The sequence below is a fragment of the Pieris napi genome, chromosome 6 (genome assembly GCF_905475465.1).
Source record: "Pieris napi chromosome 6, ilPieNapi1.2, whole genome shotgun sequence".
Classification (NCBI taxonomy): Eukaryota; Metazoa; Arthropoda; class Insecta; order Lepidoptera; family Pieridae; genus Pieris; species Pieris napi.
Genome location: NC_062239.1, coordinates 1,020,104 through 1,043,007, shown reverse-complemented (window position 1 = coordinate 1,043,007; position 22,904 = coordinate 1,020,104). Strand labels below are relative to the sequence as shown.

General features: G+C 31.6%; 1 protein-coding gene and 1 long non-coding RNA gene across 4 annotated transcripts; one reads left to right on the top strand and one right to left on the bottom strand.

Annotated features, from left to right (window-relative positions):
* Positions 1–1,216: 1,216 nt before the first annotated feature.
* On the bottom strand, positions 1,217–21,885 carry LOC125050340 (alpha-tocopherol transfer protein-like). Of its 3 annotated transcripts, none has more exons than XM_047650100.1 (6): positions 21,863–21,885; positions 14,203–14,366; positions 10,099–10,193; positions 4,190–4,334; positions 3,272–3,465; positions 1,217–1,571 (listed from the first exon to the last, which is right to left on the bottom strand). In XM_047650100.1, the coding sequence occupies exons 1-6, from the start codon at positions 21,868–21,870 to the stop codon at positions 1,272–1,274; spliced, it is 906 nt and encodes a 301-aa protein (XP_047506056.1). In that variant the 5' UTR covers positions 21,871–21,885; the 3' UTR covers positions 1,217–1,271. The 3 variants fall into 3 exon arrangements, with proteins under 3 accessions (XP_047506056.1, XP_047506057.1, XP_047506059.1); XM_047650101.1 differs by lacking the exon at positions 21,863–21,885 and adding an exon at positions 18,608–18,745; XM_047650103.1 differs by lacking the exon at positions 21,863–21,885 and adding an exon at positions 17,871–18,016.
* LOC125050341 lies at positions 11,326–11,978 on the top strand. Its single transcript, XR_007117132.1, has 2 exons — positions 11,326–11,553; positions 11,640–11,978. It is a non-coding gene; the product is annotated as an uncharacterized LOC125050341 (long non-coding RNA).
* Positions 21,886–22,904: the final 1,019 nt, after the last annotated feature.

Genomic DNA, 22,904 nt, shown 5'->3' with positions numbered 1-22,904 from the left:
AAAAAGACTAGAATTCAGTTTCCAACTTTGTTTCATATAAAAATTACAACTTAAGTAATAAACAGATAATTTTGTAAAAGATTGTAAACAGGAATTTATCAAGATTATATCACAGACCAACTATCATAATCTTATTTTACTTTTGAGCAATTTTTAATTATTATCATATTATGCAACTAATAATATCATTTTAATTTAAACAGCTCAAATATAAGAATCTTTCCTCCAACTTCGATTTTGTTCCCTTTGCAGTAGAGACTCTTGTGCCGTGGGTTTCAAGTGCACAGGCGCTAATTAAAGATTTAAGTTGGCGCCTGGTAGATAGTACCGGTGACTCCAGAGCTGGTGATTTTCTAGTTCGACGAGTAAGTATCGCAATAAATTGAAGAAATGCTGCCAGCGTTAAAGGACACTGCCACAGGGGCCAAACTTTTTAAATGTGTTTTAATTTATTTTTTAATTAATTTTTAATTATTTTTATTATTACTATGTAAGTTAGGAAAATTGTAAATAGTGTATATTTGATTGTTGTGATTCCAAATAAAATGTTTTTAATTAAAATGTAATATAACTTTAAATAGATTTTAAAACCCAAAGAGGAAGTGTCCAATTTCACGCATATTTTTAATAATATTTTATGTATTAAAAAAGTATTTACTAAAATATCCATCGAAAAAGGTTTTACATTAAAAAAAATATAAACAATGTAAACCACAAATAAAATTACCTAATATAGGAAGCCATTTTTTACTAAATGCATACTTTTAGCTTAATCCATAAATCCGTAACTTTTATTTTAATTGTTAAATTATTTTTTTGACCATTTTAGTATAAAGGGACTCGCTAATTTAATTTGCATTTCTTACTTCTTGAATAAAAGTTATAACATTTTTTAATGTATGCAAATTAAAAGAAAACATTGCCCGTCCTAAAGCAATATAAAATAACAATTATTGCTTCTCTTGGCATATACCACATTATAAGTAACAGTGAAATTACAGTCATTTGTTCTCTTCTATTGCAAGAAGATTGGCTGATCATATGAAAAAGATTCTTCTCGGGAATCGAACTATTAATTACGCAGACTCGTTCATTAAATGATTTCTTATTGAAGGCTAACTTGTATAAATTTCTAATTTCTCTCAACTATAAAAAATGGTCTGATTTAACGACTGAACCATTAAATACCCGTAAAATCTTAATAAACGACTCTGAGTAAAGGTAAAGGGTATTAACCAAGTTCGTCACCAACAATTATTAGACGATAAATCCTATTCTTTAATAACAAATCCCAATTGTTTCATTTCTTTGTCAAAATTTTCGTCTCTGTACTTCTTTATCTTCTGCAACCATTTGCGAGCTGATACGTGGCTCCTACAGGTGCCCCCATACCTTGGAGGCAAACACGCTGGGTCCAAGTGCTTATGGAGTGACTTCAAGTCGTTCCCATGGAAATGTATTTTGTCCCACGCCCTTTGGGGTATGAATTTCTTGAACACGTAGAAGAATGTGTTCAGGAGCCAGTTGTAATTGATGATGTGGCACGCGTTCAGTTTACTTGGTGTTGAGACCTGAAAATTAGGCTTTAGAAATGGCTGGCAACTGTTATTGTAAGCCTAACGTCATCTAGAATAACATGTTTTGTGTCAAAGACATATTCAAACTCATGGTCTAAGATCCCGCTGCAGGATTGGTGTGCTCATCGACTATTTGTTTAAAAAATTTTAAACAAATTTTATTTTAATTTTAAATTTGTCATTTTGAAAAAAATTACATATTTTTTGGAGTATTTATTATAAGTCGTCTCTATTACTCCCCGGTGGTTGAGAACACTAACGTTCGACGCATGCGCAATGGCTTAAAAGCGTCGCACAGCCGACAATCGCTGTCCTCGTCTGACAAATGATGTTACGCGCTAACTCTCTTTCACTCTACCTTAAATATTTATTATCTTTAACAGCCAGTAGCCCTTATTTGCGGCCAGATTTAACTAAGCAACTTTATATGATAATTAATAGAAAAAAATTAGCTTCAATTTGACATATAATTAATAAAAATAGGTTATAAACGTATAAATAAGGCAACGTATGAGCAGGCAGAAAATAACAAACGGCACAAATATAAGAGTCTTTCCTCCAACTTCAATTTTGTTCCCTTTGGAGTAGAGACTCTTGGGCCGTGGGGTTCAAGTGCACAGGCGCTTATTAAAGATTTAAGTTGGCGCCTGGTAGATAGTACCGGTGACCGCAGAGCTGGCACTTTCCTGGCTCAAAGAATAAGTCTCGCAATACAGCGAGGAAATGCTGCCAGCGTTAAAGGTACACTGCCACAGGGACCAAACTTTTTAAATTTGTTTTAATTTTCATTTTATTTATTTATTTTTAATTATTTTTATTATTACTTTATAGGTTAAGAAAATTGTAAATACTGTATTTGTGTAAATAAATATTTTTCCTCAGAAAAAAAAAAAAAAAACGTATAAATTTATCGAAATCAAACCTGTTTACACCTGGCTGCAAAGAGGTGCGGCCAGGTGCGCAACGGCACCCGTGATTTTTTAGAATCTTCATATTAATTACCGTGTTGTAGACGTTATGTTATTTTAAAAATAAATGAACGAAATTTTTTACCAAAAATCAATTAAAAATAATGGCGGCCAAATTTTGATAGGCACCCTAGTAAATATATATTCTCTTAATTATAAATAAACATAAAAATTTGGTTTTAAACAAATAGTCGATGAGCACACCAATCCTGCAGCGGGATCTCGTACTAATGATATACGGTTGTCATACGGCCGCTTTCTATACTTGATCTATAATTGTTTCTCATCCAAATTTAGATTGATAAATTTCAAAATTCGATCTGTTGAATTCATAGATATTTTACAATAACCATACAATAACCATTACAATAACCAATAACCATCCAGAACTGGATTGAAATATCAATCTCTAGTAGTAAAAATTGGATTAGGATTGAGTATAGAAAGCGGCCGCTAGTTCACGCTAGGTCTCGACTCTGGATACCGTTTGAATAAGTTTTTGAATTGTTAGTAAATTAATTTACCTAGGGGACACATTAATATGTGATTTCCACCTACTGAAACCCAACGGCTCCATCTCCTTGCTATGGACTGAATGTAGGGTAACAGTTTACCTTTATCGGTCCCCCCAAGTGTGCGCTGTCTGCCATGAGCGTCTTCTGCGCTTAACCAGCTTACAACCCTTAGAATACCAAGATTAACTAGTAAATTGCATGAAATACTCACTCCCATAATATTGACAATTTGATACGCGATTGTAGGTGTCAGAGCGGACACTTGTCGTAGTGACAGGCCTTCCAGATCTACAACCACAGTGCCCCCAAACACCTGGAGCTTCGGTTGTCGTATGCCGATCTCAAACATTACAACACCAAGACGGACTAGATCTTCAACGGGATATTCTGAGGGGTCCCATTTACCTGAAATAAAAATATCTCATTTGTAGATAAACGTAGAATTGTTGTTATCGTAAGATGTTTTCAGGTATATTTATAATATAATCTATGGATTAATACTAGAGCTAAAAGCAGCGGCGTAACTATACCATCTGGGGCCCGTGGTAAATTCTTTTGATGGGGCCCTATCAGTAAAAATCGTAACTTTGTACTCCGTTTAATTTTAATAAACTTCGAGATTTTCAGCGTACTCAATTACACTTTGTATATGTCTCACTAATGGCCATAGGCCTCCTCTCTTAGGTGAGAGGGAATGGTCTCTAGTCCCCACGCTAGCCCAATGCAATTTCTCTCACATTCGTCCATAGACCATAATAAATCTTGGTCAGGGGCCCTCTTGGGTCCGGGGCCCATGGCATTTTGCCAGCCCTGCCACCCTATTGTTACGCCACTGGCTAAAAGACCTGTTGGATTGAATGAACACGGTGTTGTGAATGAAAGTCGAAAGACAAGATGAAAGCGCATTTCATTTGATTGTGATTGGCCAATCTCATATCCAGTCACAGACACGCGACACGAATCTTTTGACCAATCACAACCAAACGCAACGCGACGTCATTTGTCACTCATACAATTTAATGTCCAGCTTATATCATGTGTTTATTACAGCATTTTAATATGTGTGTGATGGCTATCTATCTATTATATAGCAGACAGTGTCGGATATAAAGATAGATTATCAACATACCAAAGCGCATGATCGAAAGTCTCCCTACATCTGGACGGTCGTACATACAGCCTTCGTAGGCTTCACCGGCTTTGATGAGTCCCCACAGATCGACATCTTGGTACAAGTGTGAGCATTGTTCCCGGAATGCACTATATCTGACTAGCTGGAAACAAAAGTGATTGTGGATTTCAATGAAAACATCTCTACTACTTAAATTGTATTATATTATATTTAACATAACAAAAGTGTATAAGAAGTGTGTAGCGCCGGACGTTCTAAAAGTCTGTTCTCGAAGTGTGTTTCATATCAAAAACCGATAACTTTTTTATTTGTCAAGAAAGAAGATTGAATTTTTGCACACACATAGGGTATTAAATATGGCTTCAAATAAAGCTCAGATGCTATACTTTTATTATTTATTATTTATTATGTACAAATAAATGATAAAAACAACATTTTAAAGAAATGGCCTTCCTTTTATTTCCTCATCGACAATAGAGTAAATAAAAAGGGATTTTTTTTATTACTTTATTATAAAACAACAATAATAAAGCTCATGCGTAATTCAATACGTAAGTAATTAAAAGGTATGATTACTAATATTTATTTCATAATAAAAAAAATTTTACCGGATTGAAGTTATGTATTTACAATTATTATTAGTATTAGAAGAAGACGGCCTACAATTGTCAAATACCTGGGATCCAATAATATCCAAATTAAAATCTCAAGATAAACAATCCGCGAAAATAGAGGAGACCGTCAGCCATTTCTGCCAAAACCCTCCATCTTTTAGTCGATACCAACTCCGGGGAAACAAATACAGATAATACAACTATTTCTACAGCTGTGATACTTTTTGACATTTAACACCTTTTGTCTTCAGTCATCTTCAAAACGTCAGTTAAATTTAAAATTATTAAAATTATGAAAAATAATTGTACATACATAACTTCAATCCGGTAAAAAATCGTTTTATTATCAAATGTGTGAAAGTTATGTCAATAAAAGACAATACAATATTTATTTCATAAAATATTTAAAGTTAAAAAATACAAATTTTGTAAAATTTATACTTAAGTACTACTTGAAAAAATATGTATATTAATTAATTTGTATGTACAAATAAATGATAAAAACAACAGTATAAAGAAATGTCCTTCATTTTATTTCCTCGTCGACAATATAGTAAATAAAAAGGGATTTTTTATTACTTAATATTTACGTAAAAGTAATAAATGTTATTTGCAAAAGCAAAAAAAATTTTTTCCTTTGTTTCAGCATTTACGACAAGTCTAGGTATTAATGTATAAAATATACCGCAAAATAAGTGCAAAATTAAGATAAAAATCAATAAATAACATGGGGTTGCGGTTATTTATTAATAACCGCAAACTTATCAATTAAATAGTTCAACATTAACCACAATAGATACAGGATTTCTGTTTCCTGCCTTTATGATACTTTTCGCGATAACTTCCGAAACCGCACGTACCCGCGACTGTTATTATTCTAAATTAAATCTTCTAACAATTAATATTTCAAAAACATCTTATGTAATATTCAAGGCAACAAATAAACTCATTCCTATCTTTCAACCGCTTAAAGTTCAAGACGTTGAAATCAATAACAAAAAATGGGAGAAATATCTGGGTCTTAGAATGGATACAAATTTAAAATGGAACTTTCATATATCACACATAATTACCAAACTAAAATCACTTATAGGCAGATTTTGGTCAATATCTAAATGCATTCCGCAATCTGTACGTCATTTGATCTATAATTGTTTAGTCAAGCCACATTTCATATATGTACCTAATTGAAATATGGGGTACAGCATGCAAAAACAAAATTTCTACAATACAAACACTACAAAATAAATTAATAAAAGCACTATTCAGATACAATTTTTTAACACCTACTAATAAAATCTACCAAGAAACTAAAATTATGACGATTAAACAACTATATGTTTATAGCACCTGTATCCTTATTAAAAAAAATTTAAATAACTCTCTACATAGTAACTTATCATTTAATAAAATCAAATACACCACTACACGCAATACTCGTCGAGCGAGTTTGCTTATCTTGCCAAAGCCGCGCACAAATTATTTAAAGAGATCTATTAGGTATGAGGGTGTGCAATTGTTTAATCGCTTGCCGTCTAAGGTTCGTAACATTAGCGTGATTGATCAGTTCAAAAGGGCATTAAAGACACACATCAGAATGGGTCCATTAGACTAAAATTGTGCTAGCTGATGGCGACGTGTATCTCGTTCGTATATACTTAATATTAAATTTCTCATGTAAATAAAAAATAATTTTTGTAATGAGAAATAAAGTTCTTTAAACATTATACATATTAATAAAATATGTTTCTCTAGAATATTTACGCTACAAAACTTGAAAAACAAATTTAAAGCACCGGGAAACATCGGCAACTCCGAAAAGTCTCAACAAATAAAAACTGTCTTATTTCCCCTTAGTGTTACTCTCTATATCTAATATATAAAATTCTCGAGTCACAATGTTCGTTCCCATGCTCCTCCGAAACGGCTCGACCGATTCTTATGAAATTTTTTATGCATATTCAGTAAGTCTGAGAATCGGTTACTATCTATCTTTCAACCCCCTAAATGTTAAGGGTGGACCACCCCTAAATTATTATTTTTTAGACAATTTTTTTTTATTGATTTATGATTCAGCATAGTACAAAAATACATACAACCCTTAATTTTCACTTCTCTACAATCAACCTATATTTTTTATTATAGTAGATAGTTATTTTTATTGGACTAAAAAATGTTTCCTAGAAATAATATACATGCCAAAACAACGTTTGCCGGGTCAGCTAGTTTTTTTATATAAATATCCTAAAATCCTAAAACCTGTATTCTAAAAATGTAACTATATAACTATTATTCACTTTATAACTATTCCTACAAGATTTTGAAAGAAATTAATTTTAAAAGATTGAAGCGAACAGATCTGAAAAAAAAACATTCTTTGACATACTTACTTTTCGGAATTAAAAAAAAATATTCCAAATAAAAATCATGCAAAATGACTACATTATATTATAGTTCGACTCTTATACTATATATTTTGTTATTGACACACTTATATAATAAACATTTAAACTGTCAATAACAACATTAGTAAAAACGATTTTTGATATGCCGCGGCCGTTGTGATTTTCCATAGTACTGATGGAGTATTCAGTGGAGTTTTTATGTAATAGGAGGCAAACGGGCAGATCATCTGATGTTAAGTGATACCGTCGCCCATGGACTCACACTATGTTATTTGTAATGTCAAAAGGAATCAATCTAAATTAAATACTGTACGATAATTATTCGTGTCTTTTGTGCTCGCACTTTACCCACATGACGCCCACTAAACCTGCTAATGAGGAAATCAATATCGATGGAGTGACGGTATTTGTACTAAATATATTTATATAATAAATCAGTAAATTCCGCGTTTAATTAATTTAGGTATACAAAAGCGATTAGTTAAATATTTTCTTTTATAGTATTTGCATCATTGGACGATAAATTATAAACGCCATTATGTTTTAAATATATATCAATGGAAGTCCTAATTTTAAAAAAAAGCCAAGACGAGAACGTAGAGTTGTTGGTCTTGCGCTGAATTTCGTTCCATGGAAGTTTAAATGGTTGCCTGGAAGAGATCGCTCGGATAAGGCCGCCACTTGCCTTCCTTTTTATTTAAAATATCAGTAAATGATATAATAATTCAAGAGTTATACAATAACGCTTGTGCACCAGGTGAGATTGAAGGCTAAATGACTTCAAAAGTCTAGACCACTATATCATGGCCGTGTCGTCCATGAGAACATACTAATTATATTGTACAAGATAGTGCCCGCTACTTCGTCTGCGCAGAATTAAAATAATATGTGTCTAAATAATGTACTAGAAGCGATAAAAGTTTCATTTAGGAATCAATTTGTTACTACCAAATGTGCATTTGAAATAAAAGTATCAATTTTTATTGTAGTTATGTTTCACTATTTTGGCTATAATGTCTTACATATAAGATATATACTGTGGCGGGCTTTAGGACTATTTATGATAAACATTTCCATCATACATTACATAGCCTATGTGTTGTTCTGATGTATAAGCTATATTCTTGTAAAGTTTCATTAAAATCCATTTAGTAGTTTTTCCGAGAAAGAGTAACAAACATACTTACAAACTTTCGCGTTTATAATATTAGTATGATTGCAAAACTAGCGTGATATTATTGCCACATTTTTTGTAAAATAAATAACGTTTCGCAAAGTTATGAATATCATTAAATTAATGAATGTACGACGATTAATTTTGGGTATTAATTTCATCATTATTTCGAAATAAATATTGACGATACCTTGATGGTTCAAAAAATTTAAATACGTTACTAAAATTACATTATCCACTCAATAACAAAACTGTTTTCAGGTCATATACTTAAATTTAGAAACAAAGCGAATGACGCCGCCCCCTAGAGCCCTTATAAGTAAGATGCAGCTGTTATTATAAGGGTGTGACCAAATATAGAGCCGCATTCGAGCGCTCTCAGTTAGTCCAAGTCCCGCGTGCTTTGTTGTGTGCAGGTGCATTCACATTAGGGATGCTCGATATTAGAAAAACACCGATATTGCCATCAATATACCTTTTAATCGATTTCATTGTTGATAAAGAGTAGTGCGGAAGTGTGAGAGAGAAATATCTCGAGAGAAATAATGGTAGAGCATGAAATGATGTTTTTACTTTCAACATCAATGCTCATCGAACATTGATGATCATCGAGCATCCCTAATTCGCATTGAGCATTCGTTGTTGTGTCCTACGAATGCCGCTTATCGCTGCCGCGAACCTATCCCCCGGCCGCCATCTTGGAAAAAGGGGAGAAAAAACGTTTTTGGCTATATCTCCTAAACTGTCCATCGTACAAAAAATTTGTAAAGACTTATTTTGTAGGAAATTGCATTGACTACAATTATGGAACCCCACAAACTTGAGGTTAAGCTTGTATTGACCCCCCTATAAGTCCCATAAATAAAATTGCGTCCTCTATCAAATGTTCAGATTGACCCTCAAATTGTAAAATTTTTATGGACTTATTCATATATGGCTGATTGTGCGGATTATTTAGTTGGTCGATCTATTCGTACCACAATTTTGGCAAATAAACGATTTATTATTATTATTAAAAAGCGTCTATACACAGGTTTGAACGCAACAATTTAGAGTAAAAAACACTATAATCTTTTTACGAACAACATTTGTTAAACATTATAATTTACCACACACGCCGTCGACCTTTTGGATGTAAGGCAAGCCGGTTTCCTCACGGCTTCACCGTTCGAGCGAATGTTAAATGCGCACATAGAAAGAAAGTCCATTGGTGTACAGCTGGAGATCGAACCTACGACCTCAAGGATGAGAGTCGCACGCTGAAGCCATCAGGCTAGGCACTGCTGCTGAATATGTACTAACCAATCAAAAAAGCTCAATAAAATAGAGCTGCCACATACTTCACTAAGGGGGTGTTCACGGGATCTAAGACTATATCACTAATTATGTGGGTTTTCAAATAATAATTTAATACGTACGGTTAACAACAAAGATTGTCATGGTTATATACACATTAAGTATGATTCACGTAACGTTATAATGTATTACTCATATACATACTGTATAATTATAGTAGGTCAAGAGTTCAATAACTCTTCTACACACTTTAAGATAAATCTATATATAATTAGTCCTTATTTGAGCAATTTTTATATATTATATTGAATTAATATAAGCCATAATAACTTTTTTTATAACCCGGTTTGTAGCCTATCGAAGATGTGTACATAAAAATTTAGTTAAGAAAATGTTTGAAAATCTTAAAACACTTACAAGTTTATGCGCCCTTGGTATGATGAAATCTCTGGCGCGAAGAAACCTTAACAAGTACTCGTCGTCTGTCCGAAGAGGCTCGCATTCCCCGCGATCTGAAATTAGTTTCTCAGAAATTTATGGGTCTTCTTTATATTGAAACTTGCTCCTTTTTAAAATAGATACCTAGTCAAGTTATTTTGTTGTATGTAATGTTTAATATCAATGTTTTTCAATTTGTTTATATTTTTTTGGCCAAATAAAAATTATAATGAAATTTTTAATTAATCACCGAGACTTAGGGCCGGTTTTTTTCATCCGTAGCTAAAAATGGTATAACCATTTGTTACATTAAATGACTAACCAGTAAGTAGTTAAATCGTAAATTCGTTTTTCGATGTCTATTTTAACTATATAGACCAGGGTATATATAAGTTATCTTAAAATAGTAATAAAAAGGCATCTAATTATAATTTAAAGAAGATTCATAGAGAAGTAGGGAAGGGGATGACGGGTCTGGGCGTTACTGCATACGATTTTTTCCATTTTCTGAGAAGATTTACTATTGTAACATAAATATATTTTTTTATCATAGGAAAGTAAAGATTTCAACAAACTGAAAGCACACCAACTTTTTGAAAAAAGCTGATATTTTGACGGGTGAATTTTCGATTGAAAATTAGGGTGCTTTTTCGATATTAATTCAAAATTATTTTTTCAAATCAAATAAATTACAGCGTATTAAAGACATAAAAAGGTAAGTTTTCACCAAATTTTGTGAGAAAAAAAAATTGTAAAAGATAAAAATTAAAAACCAAAAACTTGGTTTTTTTATACAAAAGATTTAGATCTTTATAATACCTACAACTTTTCTTTATTACTTTTTTCCATAGGACCTTTTGTTTTGCCGGAAATCGAGATAAACCGTTTTTTACCCTTAAAACTCCCCCCTCCCCCCCATAACCCTTCCCGACCTCAGATCGCCCGTAAATTTATAAAATTCTCCTCCTTTTCCAATGGGTTTCATCCTACTATTATTTTTTTAGCTTTCAAAAATTATTGACCTTGGTCTACTAGTAAAACTTAACAATTGGCCAATCGTTGCCAGTGCAATGAACAATGACATTCCAAAAAATGTAATTTTATTTTTGTGGGGAACATTTAATTTTGTATGACAACACTATACTTACTGAGTGAATGAGTGCCAATGGACTTTGTATCCGGCTAATAAATAAATTTAAAAAAAAAAAAATGAGAGAATGAAATCCACTTTGGCCATCTTTTTCGTTATTTGCATTTTGCGCTTGAAGTTTGAAGTGTCAAATTCATTTCGAAGTTTGAACTTTGAAGTGTAATATAAATAACACGATATAAATAAAGTTGTTTTTCTGTGTTTAATACGGTTTACAGTTTAAACCTTCAACAATACTAAAGTATATAAATAACGATGTTCACAAATAGCCAACGGTCAAACAAGTAAGTACAAACATATTTTCGTGTTATTTATTCCGTGTCATCTTGTGTTTCGGAATAGAAAGTAATACATTTATGTTTTGTTAAAGAGACCGTACCTTACCTTCGTTGAAACGAAAACAAACAAGAGAGCATGATTTGTCCAATTATGCTAAGGAAGAGCATCAAAAACATTTGCTTTACAAAGAAGAGGCTCACCAAAAATCCATGCTGCACAAAGAGGAGGCGCACCAAAAAGCGATGCAGCAGATGGAAGAAAGGCACAATAAATATATGGAGCAGCAAGAAGAGTTGCATCAAATTGAGGTAGAATGCAAGAAGAAACGATTAGAAAATATTAAATTGCTACTTTAGGGTATAAATTATGTCATGTTTTTTTAACAAAAATAGTTTGTATTTAAGTTATGATTAAACAGTTTATTAATCAAGTCACATGTTTTATTTATAAATTCTTGTAATAAAGTAGGTAGATGCTAACTCACATATGTAATAGAAAGCCCTAAAGAATATCATAGGTCCATAACTAATGTCTAGTTGTAGTTCATAATACAAGTATGTACTTACAATTAAAAGTTAATATTATAGGCAATAAAATACATAATTAGAGTTATTATTTATTAATATTCTTCATTATTTACTGCCGTAGTTCTGTAGCTAGTAATGAAGCAAAAAAGGTTTGTATGAGCTGCTGTCTGTACTCTTGTTCATTGGCAGTCTCCGGGAAAGCTAGATGCTCTTCCATCGGAAGGTGAAGTGTGGAATTTCCATCGTTTTTTGGCAGATATTCCCTCTTTTCTATGCAATATTGCCGTGCTAACAATGATAGGCTGTACATTTTTTAGAGCCACCCTTAATTGTGAGCCTACGCAGGGAAACCTTTACCACACTTCAAATAATATAATAATACATAGCTGAGAGTGGGCGTTTTATGATCATTCCCAATTTCAGTAACAATCCAGAGCACTGTTTCCTTCTATAGGTGGTAACGATGACAAAAATCTACATCATCCCAGATTTCTAACGGCGGGCGGCGTTGCCTTAATATTTTTGGTCTTCACATTAACACAATATCGAATATATAAAATTCTCGAGTCACAATGTTCGTTCCCATACTCCTCCGAAACGGCTCGACCGATTCTAATTTTTTAATGCATATTCAGTATGTCTGAGAATCGGCTACTATCTATCTTTCAAACCCCTAAGTGATAAGGGATGTCCACGCAAAAAAATTATTATGTGGCATTAAAAAATAAATACAACCCTTAATTTTCACCACTTTACGATTAACCCCTATTTTTTATTATACTAGATAGTTTATTTATTTATTTATACTTCATTTCCATAATACACATAATCTAATATATAAAATTCTCGTGTCGCGGTGTTTGTGGTTAAACTCCTCCGAAACGGCTTGACCATTTCTTTTTTTGTGTGCGTATTGGGTATATCTGAGAATCGGACAACATCTATTTTTCATCACCCTAAATGTTAAGGCTAGTCCTCCCCTAAATTACTTTTTTTTAATTATCTAAAAGGAGATTTTTAAATAAATTTAAAGACAGCTCGTCTGATATAAATAGGTAAGGAATTCCATAGCATGATACTTTGCACGGTGAAGGAGGAGTTATAGAACTCGAGTTTTCTATTGATATTTAACCAATAGTTGAGTTAACTACGGATCAAAAAACCCTTAGCCCTTAGTTTGCCTGCGGATTATTGTAATTTTGTCGTTATGTCAATAACAATTTTTGGAAAAACGGATTCCAGGATTATTCAAGTTTCGGCAATATTTAAAATAGTCTTTGGACATATAATTTAAATTGTTTTGCAGATTTTTTGTCTATTGTGATAAAAATACGTTGCAATTTCGGACGTGTAAATAGGTTTTTAACTGCGATCGCAACAGTATGACGCAATACTATAAAGAGATGATCTGCATAACAGTTCGTTGCTCTGTGGACGAAATAACGATAACAATAAATTTTTAATTTATCTTTTTAAATGAGTAATTTAATAAAGCTATCTCTCATAAATTACGTAATCAAGGATTAGTCATGCGCCATATTCTATTTTACCATTTAAAGCTTTATATTAATTTACGTTAAAAAAAATTATGTATGTGAGATAATTCCATATCATACTTAATTTTAATTACAGTATCATAATGGATGACGCTTAAAAGGCAAGTTGGCAACCCTGTTACTATTTCATCAACGAGAAAAAATTATGGCTGAGATTTCTCAATGTTCGCAAAAATTGTTAGACACAAAAATAATGTCTAAATTATACACACTTTCCATTACCTTTTGTTTCTTCTTTGAGATTTAGATTTAGTTCTATGATTTTATGTAATGTTTTTGTTTTGAAGAAGCGACTTCACTGCCTATTCTAGCTATACTGTATGTCGTCAACCTGAGACAAAAACGCAGTCAAAACACAAAATTCAATTCTTGCGAAAAGCTTAGTTATTGGAAAGTCGTAATTGCGCAAAAATCGGTTTTAAGACTTTCTTAACTTAATGATCCTGGCTTCTATACAATCTGTATGTGTAATATATATATATATAATGTGTATGTTCTTTTAAGAATACTCTCCCGAGGTGTGCATATTATATACGTTGACGTAATAAAAAATATTTCAAAGAAACCTTACCAAAAATCATTCTTCTAAGCTCAGTGATTGCTGCGTCCCTGGTGTCTAGATGCTCGTTGCATATTTCCGGAGCCATTTCTAGCAGTTCAGGATCCTCTCTGGTATTCAATTCGGCCTCAAAGGCAATTTCCAAATAATGCTCATACATTGTGGACCCCATCTTGCTGCAAAAAAACAATAAATTTAATACGATTACCAAAAAAATAACCTAAATAAGTTCGTAAAAAAGATTGAAATTAGATTTTAAAAATTCAAGTTTTTCAATTCACGAACGCCATACGCACACACAATGTCATTATTTGAAATAAAGTGAAGTTTACTGTTACGTTGAGGTCAAAATTCTCAGAGAGACAATGTTTTCAAATCGGTTATCCGCCTACTGTTCGGTCAATTTTTGTCTCGTCGGAAATCGAAACTAAAACACTTCTGTATTTCTAATATATCTTAAGCTGTGGTGCAGGTAGCCTTTAATTTTATTTACAAGAAAATATGTTAATTTTAATAATTTAAAATTATTTTTTTATGTAAATGTTATATCAGTTACATCGTTATTGCTACCTTGAACTCTCGTAACGTTGCAACTATGTATGAATGCTTACTAACATCAGGCTTCATCGGGCAAGTTACTTAATTATGAACAACCTCACACCATCAGATTTCCTGTATAATAGATTTTCCGGGATAGTAATGTAATTGCAACCCAAACGCCATGGGTTCGTTCGCATTTCTAAGCAAGTATGGGAAATTATCACTCAGGAAAGCAAAAACGCCACGTGCCCTATTGCTACAGGACTTTATGAGAAATACTGAAATAGTTACGAAGTTAGAAGTACAATTAATTGCAAACAGAGGCAACGATGCGATAAACAACTTTGTTTTTGTGCAATAGATGGGATAATAAGGAAAGCGGTGTCCAAGTCAAATATAAACCTCCTGTTATTCTCTGTGACCCGTGTGGTATCCGCGAGCAGAATCTTAGTAACCTAAACAGATTATGCAAAAAATAATTAATTATAGATTATATAGATAATTCATTGCCCATTGTTTCCGTGAACTGTAAGACTAAGCAAAACTATTTTTATGTAATCATTGTTACGTTTGTCTTCATCAACAATTATCGTTCTGATGATGAAATTTTATTAGGAATATAAAAATCATTTTTGAACTTGTATTTTTAAGTAAAGCACAGGAGCGAATCCTTACGTGGATTAAAATAATAACGTGGAAATGTGTAACTGTAATATTTCCTTTAAGAAATCATACATAAGTACCTAACATCTGAAATAAAATGAGTGTATTATAAATGATTTTTAAACAAAGCAATCCTAACAATGACATCATATTAGCTGTTTTAGTAATGTAGACAGTAGGAAGTATACAATTACTAGTGCGCATTAGGTGACAATGTAAATTTTTAAGATCTCATGTACTCGGATAAATAAAATCTTTTTATTAATGGAATTAATTGTATATCCTATCTCACCATGCCTCCTGCTGATAGAGGACCAATTCTACGCCCTTGATTTGAGAACTGGCAGTAAATGTAAAATTAGAAGCATTTAATGTATATTTCTATTTTGACGTTCATAAGTGTACATTGTGTTACCTATATGAATAAATTATTTTTGACTTTGACTTTGTAATCATGCCGTTATTTCTTTCTTACATGGGTGGATTTGACTATACACGAATATACAACTTGCGAATCAATGGTAAAAGGGCGTAACACAATTTAATAATAACATGGCGACTTGCTTTGATCAATTTAAATAAAGAATTAAACATTTGCAGATTTTAATCATATGGAGTTGATAACCTTGTACGCTAAAAGGGAGCGTAAGTCTAGAACATTATATAACAGAGAGCATTGAAGGCTGACTAGTATGCCTATCACGTAACTTACTATTAAATACCAGTAAATATTATATCACTAAATAACATATTGAATTCAATAATATGACTAAAAGTATGTCCTTTAATATGTATAAAGAATATAAAATGTATCCAAGACACAGATCTTTACATACATAGGTTTAATAAGCAAGGAGGAGACACCGCCCTGCGTAACACGCTCGGACCGAATCCGGGACCTCACACACACTGGGATCTCACGGGGTGTTTTACCTATTAAGCCACTTTTGGTTAAAAATTTCTAACTCTTATCTCTCTACCTAATTCTGCGATCCTAGTGCGTATTTATATAACTTTTTTTTGACTCTTTAGCTTTAGTATGGTATTCTGGAAAAGGCCGCTTTAAGGTGATAAGGCCACGCCGATTAATATTTGTGTTTATTGCGTTTCTTCTTACAAAGTAAAAATATATATTAAAGTTACTCAAAAATAACCATGGCGACGATGAGGTCATGTCTATGTCTAATAACAGGAAAACCTTACAGTCAACAACTTAACAAATATTGTCCGTTATAATATTCAAATCAAATATTTTACCCGTGTATCTTGATTCGAGACGAATTTAAGGTCAAGGTATCCTGAACTTATAAGACGCATCCGATATAGCATCTAAAAAATACTATCGCAATTTCTTATCGGTATGTCGATTTCGGCCTTATCTGTGAGAGCTATCCATTTTTCAGTCGTTCAATTGTAGTTGTGATTTGTTTATATTGTCCTAGTACTATTTTTATTTACATCAAAGATTTACATTTAATTTTTTTTTAATATTAATTAATTTATACAATATTTGATAGTCCTTCAAAATGTTGTCTATGGTGTGAATGGTCGCAGTCAACCGGTTTAAGGAACCGTGAAGGTATCGACTGATGTCAAGGTTGGTTATAACAGGTTACAAACCATGTAACCCTCTATAAACTTTGAATTGAACGATCATTGGATCGATTCACAAATAGTGCAAACGTAAAATATTTGTTTCTAACGTTTTATCTGTTATCAAAACCCCAAGCGGTCAGAACATTGACTACAGTAGCTATGGATTTTCGTTGTGAATGTTCAGAAAAACCAAATTCGAGGAGTATTTATTTTTCTTATTTGAAATTGTGACACTGCCACGCAAGTATGTCAGTCGATTACTACAAAAACCTATTACATATAACGAATATCAAATAGACTCAATCAATATCAAAAGACATACAATATACCCCTAGTACATATCATTCCTCCTTATATAGATAGGTACACCCTTATAGTGAATAAAAGATAGAATGGCCTTTGTTTAGCTACAAAAACTGCAATAAAAACAAGGAAGCAGCAAATCTTAAACGTATTTGAAAAATATTCATTATTAAAATTATGAATACCGTGGGAATTCCATTGTAGTTAAGACGGTAGTCGATAAAAAATATTAAATTATTATTGATTTTGAAATGTTATTTTGGCAATTAAAATTATGATAAATAAATAAAACTTAGTGCGACATTTACTGAGAATTACCTTACAATTTTTTGCAGTAATTTGATTAATTAATATATATATATATATATATAATAATTTCTTCACCGTTAAAATTACAAGCTTTTAAATCGATTATAATAATTTTTCGTGATCGTGATCGATAAGTATATTCAATCACACCTAATATTTTATATAATAAATATATTCTTAATAAAAATACGATACGATATTCTTAATAAAAATATTCATGAAACACAAAACTATTATTAATCCCGTACAATGCTTGTTACTAATCTTACCTCGCTCACTATTTATCTGCACTTTTTCTAAGTTTACATTACAACTCACAGACTTAAAACTTGAAATTATAAATTTATGTGTGAAAATATTTTAATATTTGAGCGCGACGCATCCGCGCTGACCAAAGAAAAACTAAGCGACTACCACTGATTATTATCACAATCTAAAATTAAACATTTGTTGTCCTGCTCACATCGTTAGGCAAAATGTGAGAAGGAAATATTTATGTTATTAATATATAAAGCAATGGTTAAAGTGTATCATCATGTTATCAAGGAGTCACTGCTCTAAATGTTTTTGTTCTAAACATATTAGCGTTTTTGTTTTATTTATCTCGTTATTATTGCGGTCCTGGTATATTCTACGAATTTCGTTTTAAAATTTTTCTTGAGTAACTAAATAAAGACGTACACGTATCAGTAAACGTCACCCAGTGAAACTATATCTTTATTATTATTTAACATAATATAACAGTCATCATTAAAATTCACCAAAGCCTTTTATCACTGAAATCAATCAAAATATCCACCACGATTCGGTACTACCAGTATTCATCCTTCGTTTTATTGCATCCTGGTTCCATTCACATCAGTGGTTTTTTTTATACAGTGTTAATTAATATTTATTTAATATAAAATCTCGTATTAAATGAATAAAATCGATAGATAGATATAATTTATGTATATATATTTATTATTCACTTGTAACACGAACTTAAATTAAATTTTTTAATTACCTTATAACGTTTATGATAAATAATACCAACAACACGCGGCCAAATCCAAATTTGAAGTTTTTTTAACTTATTGCTATAATAAATGCAAATACCACTGGTAAAACAAAACACTGGACAATATTCAATCAACGCACGTGTGTTGTCATTAACAATGATTAGCACACTGCGCACACAGTGCTTATCTTATAAGTCTTGTTGGACGCACCAGATACCTTTATCATACAAGGTCTATAGCAGGTCGTGCAGCATTAATGGCCCTTGCATTGTATAATTCCCGCTGCAACCCAAGGTTAGTGACACTAAAACAAGCCTTCCGCCTACTTCAACAGGGAACGAAAGCTTAGTCTGAGATTTTATGTGATCTTTGGGGATTATTACTTACAATTTAAAACTTATAAAAACTTACACGGTCGCGTAACTTGAACCCAGCTCTTTCTTTACTTTTTCATCATAGACTTTATAAACATATCAATCAAATCATGGCCAATAATTTTGATATATGAGTAGAAAAAGATACTGAGTAGAAGGAGTTTACATAGATATATGTAAACTCCTTCGAAAAGGCTTGACCGATTTTTATGAATCGATTTATCTATGATAAGTATGGCCCACCCCAAAGATGTTTTTATCATTTGGCTGTCAAACCTAACACATATCTTTTAATAGCGATAATCCCTATGTATATATAAAATTCTCGTGTCACAATGTTCATTTCCATACTCCTCCGAAACGGCTCGACCTTAGGAAATTTTTATGCATATTCAGTGACTCTGAGAATCGGCTACTAGGTATCAAACCCCTAGGTAATAAGGGGTGTCCACCCCAAAAAGTTTTTTTTTTATTTTTCGACAAAACTTTTAGTTTTTATTTTGTTATGATACATTATACAAAAATACAAACATCCCTTAGTTTTCACCCCTCTACGATCAACCCCTATTTTTTATTATAGTAGATAGTTATTTTTATTAAACTAAAAAAAGTTTCCTAGAAATAATATACATGGTAAAACGACGTTTGCCGGGTCGGCTAGTAGTACTGTAAAAATCTTTATATAATATGTCAAAACAATTATTGCCGGGTCAGCTTAAAAGCAGAGTAAATCTTGATTACCGTGACTTTTGAATTTGGAGTATAGGGTCATGCAAAGAATCCGTGCAAAGTTCAAGACAGGTAAAAGGTTATAATTTTATTTTATGCATAATTTCACCGTAATTTCTAGAAAAATATTAAAGAATCGCAAGTTTTTTTAGTATTTATCAATTAGCATTGAGTGATCAGATTATTAAAAATGTTTTTACCTTCATAATCAGGATAATGTAAATAAACAAAAAAAATATATAAGACTAGCAAACTCGGCGAACTCCGTTTCGCCACCAGATGGCTTCGTTTTATGTAACATTTCGTTTGGTGATCCCGCTTTTCTGTTGAATTTTTTCCTGAATTTCCTCATTTAGGCTCTCATTTTCAGGAAGGAAAACCCGACTTATTTTTATATAGTAGATAGGAGCACTGGTACATTTAATGTGTGTATTATACAATGTACTAATTGTTTAAACGATTTCTTAAAACAGGTTAAAAATTACCCTAAGACCTAGCTTTACAAGTTTCTTAGAATAAAAATAAAGCATGAAAATAGTGAAAGTATAAAATGAATTATTTCCGCCTCATCATTTTATTCTCAACCGTTACGGCCGACATTTTGAAAACATGCATACATAACGTAGATACAAAATCTTATTAATAATTATTGTATTTATAAATAAAAAACAACCTCATATTAAATTAATTTTAAAAGCAAAACTATGCTTAATTAGTTTTATTGGAAATAGGACTTTAAAATATACGTTTAAAACCGACAATAATAATTATAGTTCTATGCGGCACACGGCTTGTATGAATTTTTAATTAATTTAACTACAAAAAGTCCTTACCAATTGTTTAATAAAATTAAACAACTTTTTAGGTAATTATATATAATGTGTCGTATGACATACTAAATATTTTATTATAAATTATGAAGCTATGACAGTTTTTATGTTTAATATAATTTTATTGTTCAACGTGTATAATAAACATTTAATATTTTGACATTATGCATCCAAGGTTGCATTACGTAAATTGGAGTAAACTCTTTATATTTCTGAAATGTCAACGGCCAGTATTAAAACCTTATCTTTATGAAGATGTCATCTCTTGAATAAAGTTAATGTATTTGTTGTCCTTTAGTGAACTTTAAGACAAGTAAGTAGTACAGTTGTACCTTGGGTGCACGAACTGTGACTTCCCTACGTCAAACTCCATACGTTTCTGAAATATAGTATATATAATATATATATAGTTTATATAAAAGTAACCAAGTCTCGTTTTTGAATCCTACCTAACTTGCTTCCCAAATGATATTGTTATTATGCACAGGCACAGACAGGATAACATAAATTGTAGACTACGGGCTACTAATAAACGTCTAGATTTGAAATGACATTGACCTTGGAAAAATTTGTTTATTACCAAATATTTAGACCACATGAATAATATACGAATGTCATCGTTGTGACGCCTCAATTCATTATTATTGTATAATTCCTTTGAAACTAATACTGATAAATAGCTTTTTTGTAACAGATTTAAATACACACTTTGGTATTTAAATCTGTTACAAAAAAGCTTTGAAAATTAATATTTGTTAAAATTTGTTTTCTACACGCCTACTTGACAGTTGATATTGACAGAGTATTAATAAACAATTTTACAGAGTAGTACACATTTGTAATATTTATTATCTCTTTCTGACTCTCTGTATAACATTTGTACAAACCATGACATGGGTTATAGACGAAAAATAAAGTTAATTATTTTTTGTAACAACTTTCCGTTTCTTAATAATTTTCAATGTCGATTAGGCAATATGAGCCATATTGCAACATATCCGATAAATATATAAAAATAAACGTGGGAACAATCAATTTTTTGAAATGGTTAACCGAATTATGCAACTGCGAATAAAGCGTTTTCAAGAAGATTCGTACCGTTACGGCGGAACAGAATCGTAAAATCAAACGACACGTAATCTCAGTCAATATAAATGCTTTTAATTAAAAGATTTAACATTTCAAATTAATTTGAAACTATATCTAAAGTAACTTTGGGTTCATAGCAATATAGTTTTAAGTAAAACAGACTCGAGACTTCTGTTTATTTATTAATTAAAAAATCACTTTCTGAAACTTAAAAATTATTAGATTTTCGTGAACATACCCCTTCATTTTGCTTAACTTTATATATCACCAATAACTACTTTCTTTCCTTAAATTATTTTATAAATTATTCATATACCGCCGAAAGTTATCCTGGCGCCAACAACTAAAACTTAAAAGCGACTGCCATCTGTTGTCACGGCCCGTCGTTCACCTTGGTATGGGCTTCATTGCCTTACTATTTCTAGTCTCCTGGTAACATGAAACACTTTGGGGCACATCAGCCCGCTTGGCGCTTGAGCAATTTTTTTGCGGCGTTGAGTGGACGAATATAGTATGAGTAGTAAGTATAGTAAGTAGTAAATAAATAAATAAATAAGAAACAGAGATATAAAAATAGGTAAAAAGTCTCCACTAACAAACAACTAATATTAAAATGTATCTCTGAGTTCTGACCAGAGAAATCAAGTTCAATTCAATTATCCATCCAGGTTTAAGAAATATATACATACACAACGCCATCTCTTGGAATGTATAATATAAGTTCCCTAAATATTTTCGGAAACAAAAACTACAATTTAATAATAATTGTCTATCCTGTATGAATAGGCCAAAATCGATTAAATACGGAACAATATTTAACTTAAACATAACTAAAAACACGAGAAAAATACTAACAAAGGTCCGTAATTGTTTATCAAAACCTACTGAGGTACCTACCTACTTTTTCCATATTCATCTACTTAGTTTGTTGCCAACTCACTCGTTACACAATGAACAGGCAACTTCTTTGTTCTATTGTTTATTAAAATGATTATATGGTCTACCCACGGTATACCTATTTATTAGATATCGATTGTTAAGGGAAAATTATTTCACATCATGAATTAATAAATCCTATAGTTTAATTACAGAGCAATATGCATTTCGTAAACATTGCTCGACTTTTTCAAGAAGTTTTTAAAATTTTATCCGTCATAGTAAATATAAAAGTTTTTTATTTTTAAATACAAACAGGAAACAAAGTTATTATGAAGAAAAATAATTAAGGTAAAAAAAACAGTAGCCAAAAAATACACTACTAAATTTAAGTATGTATTAAA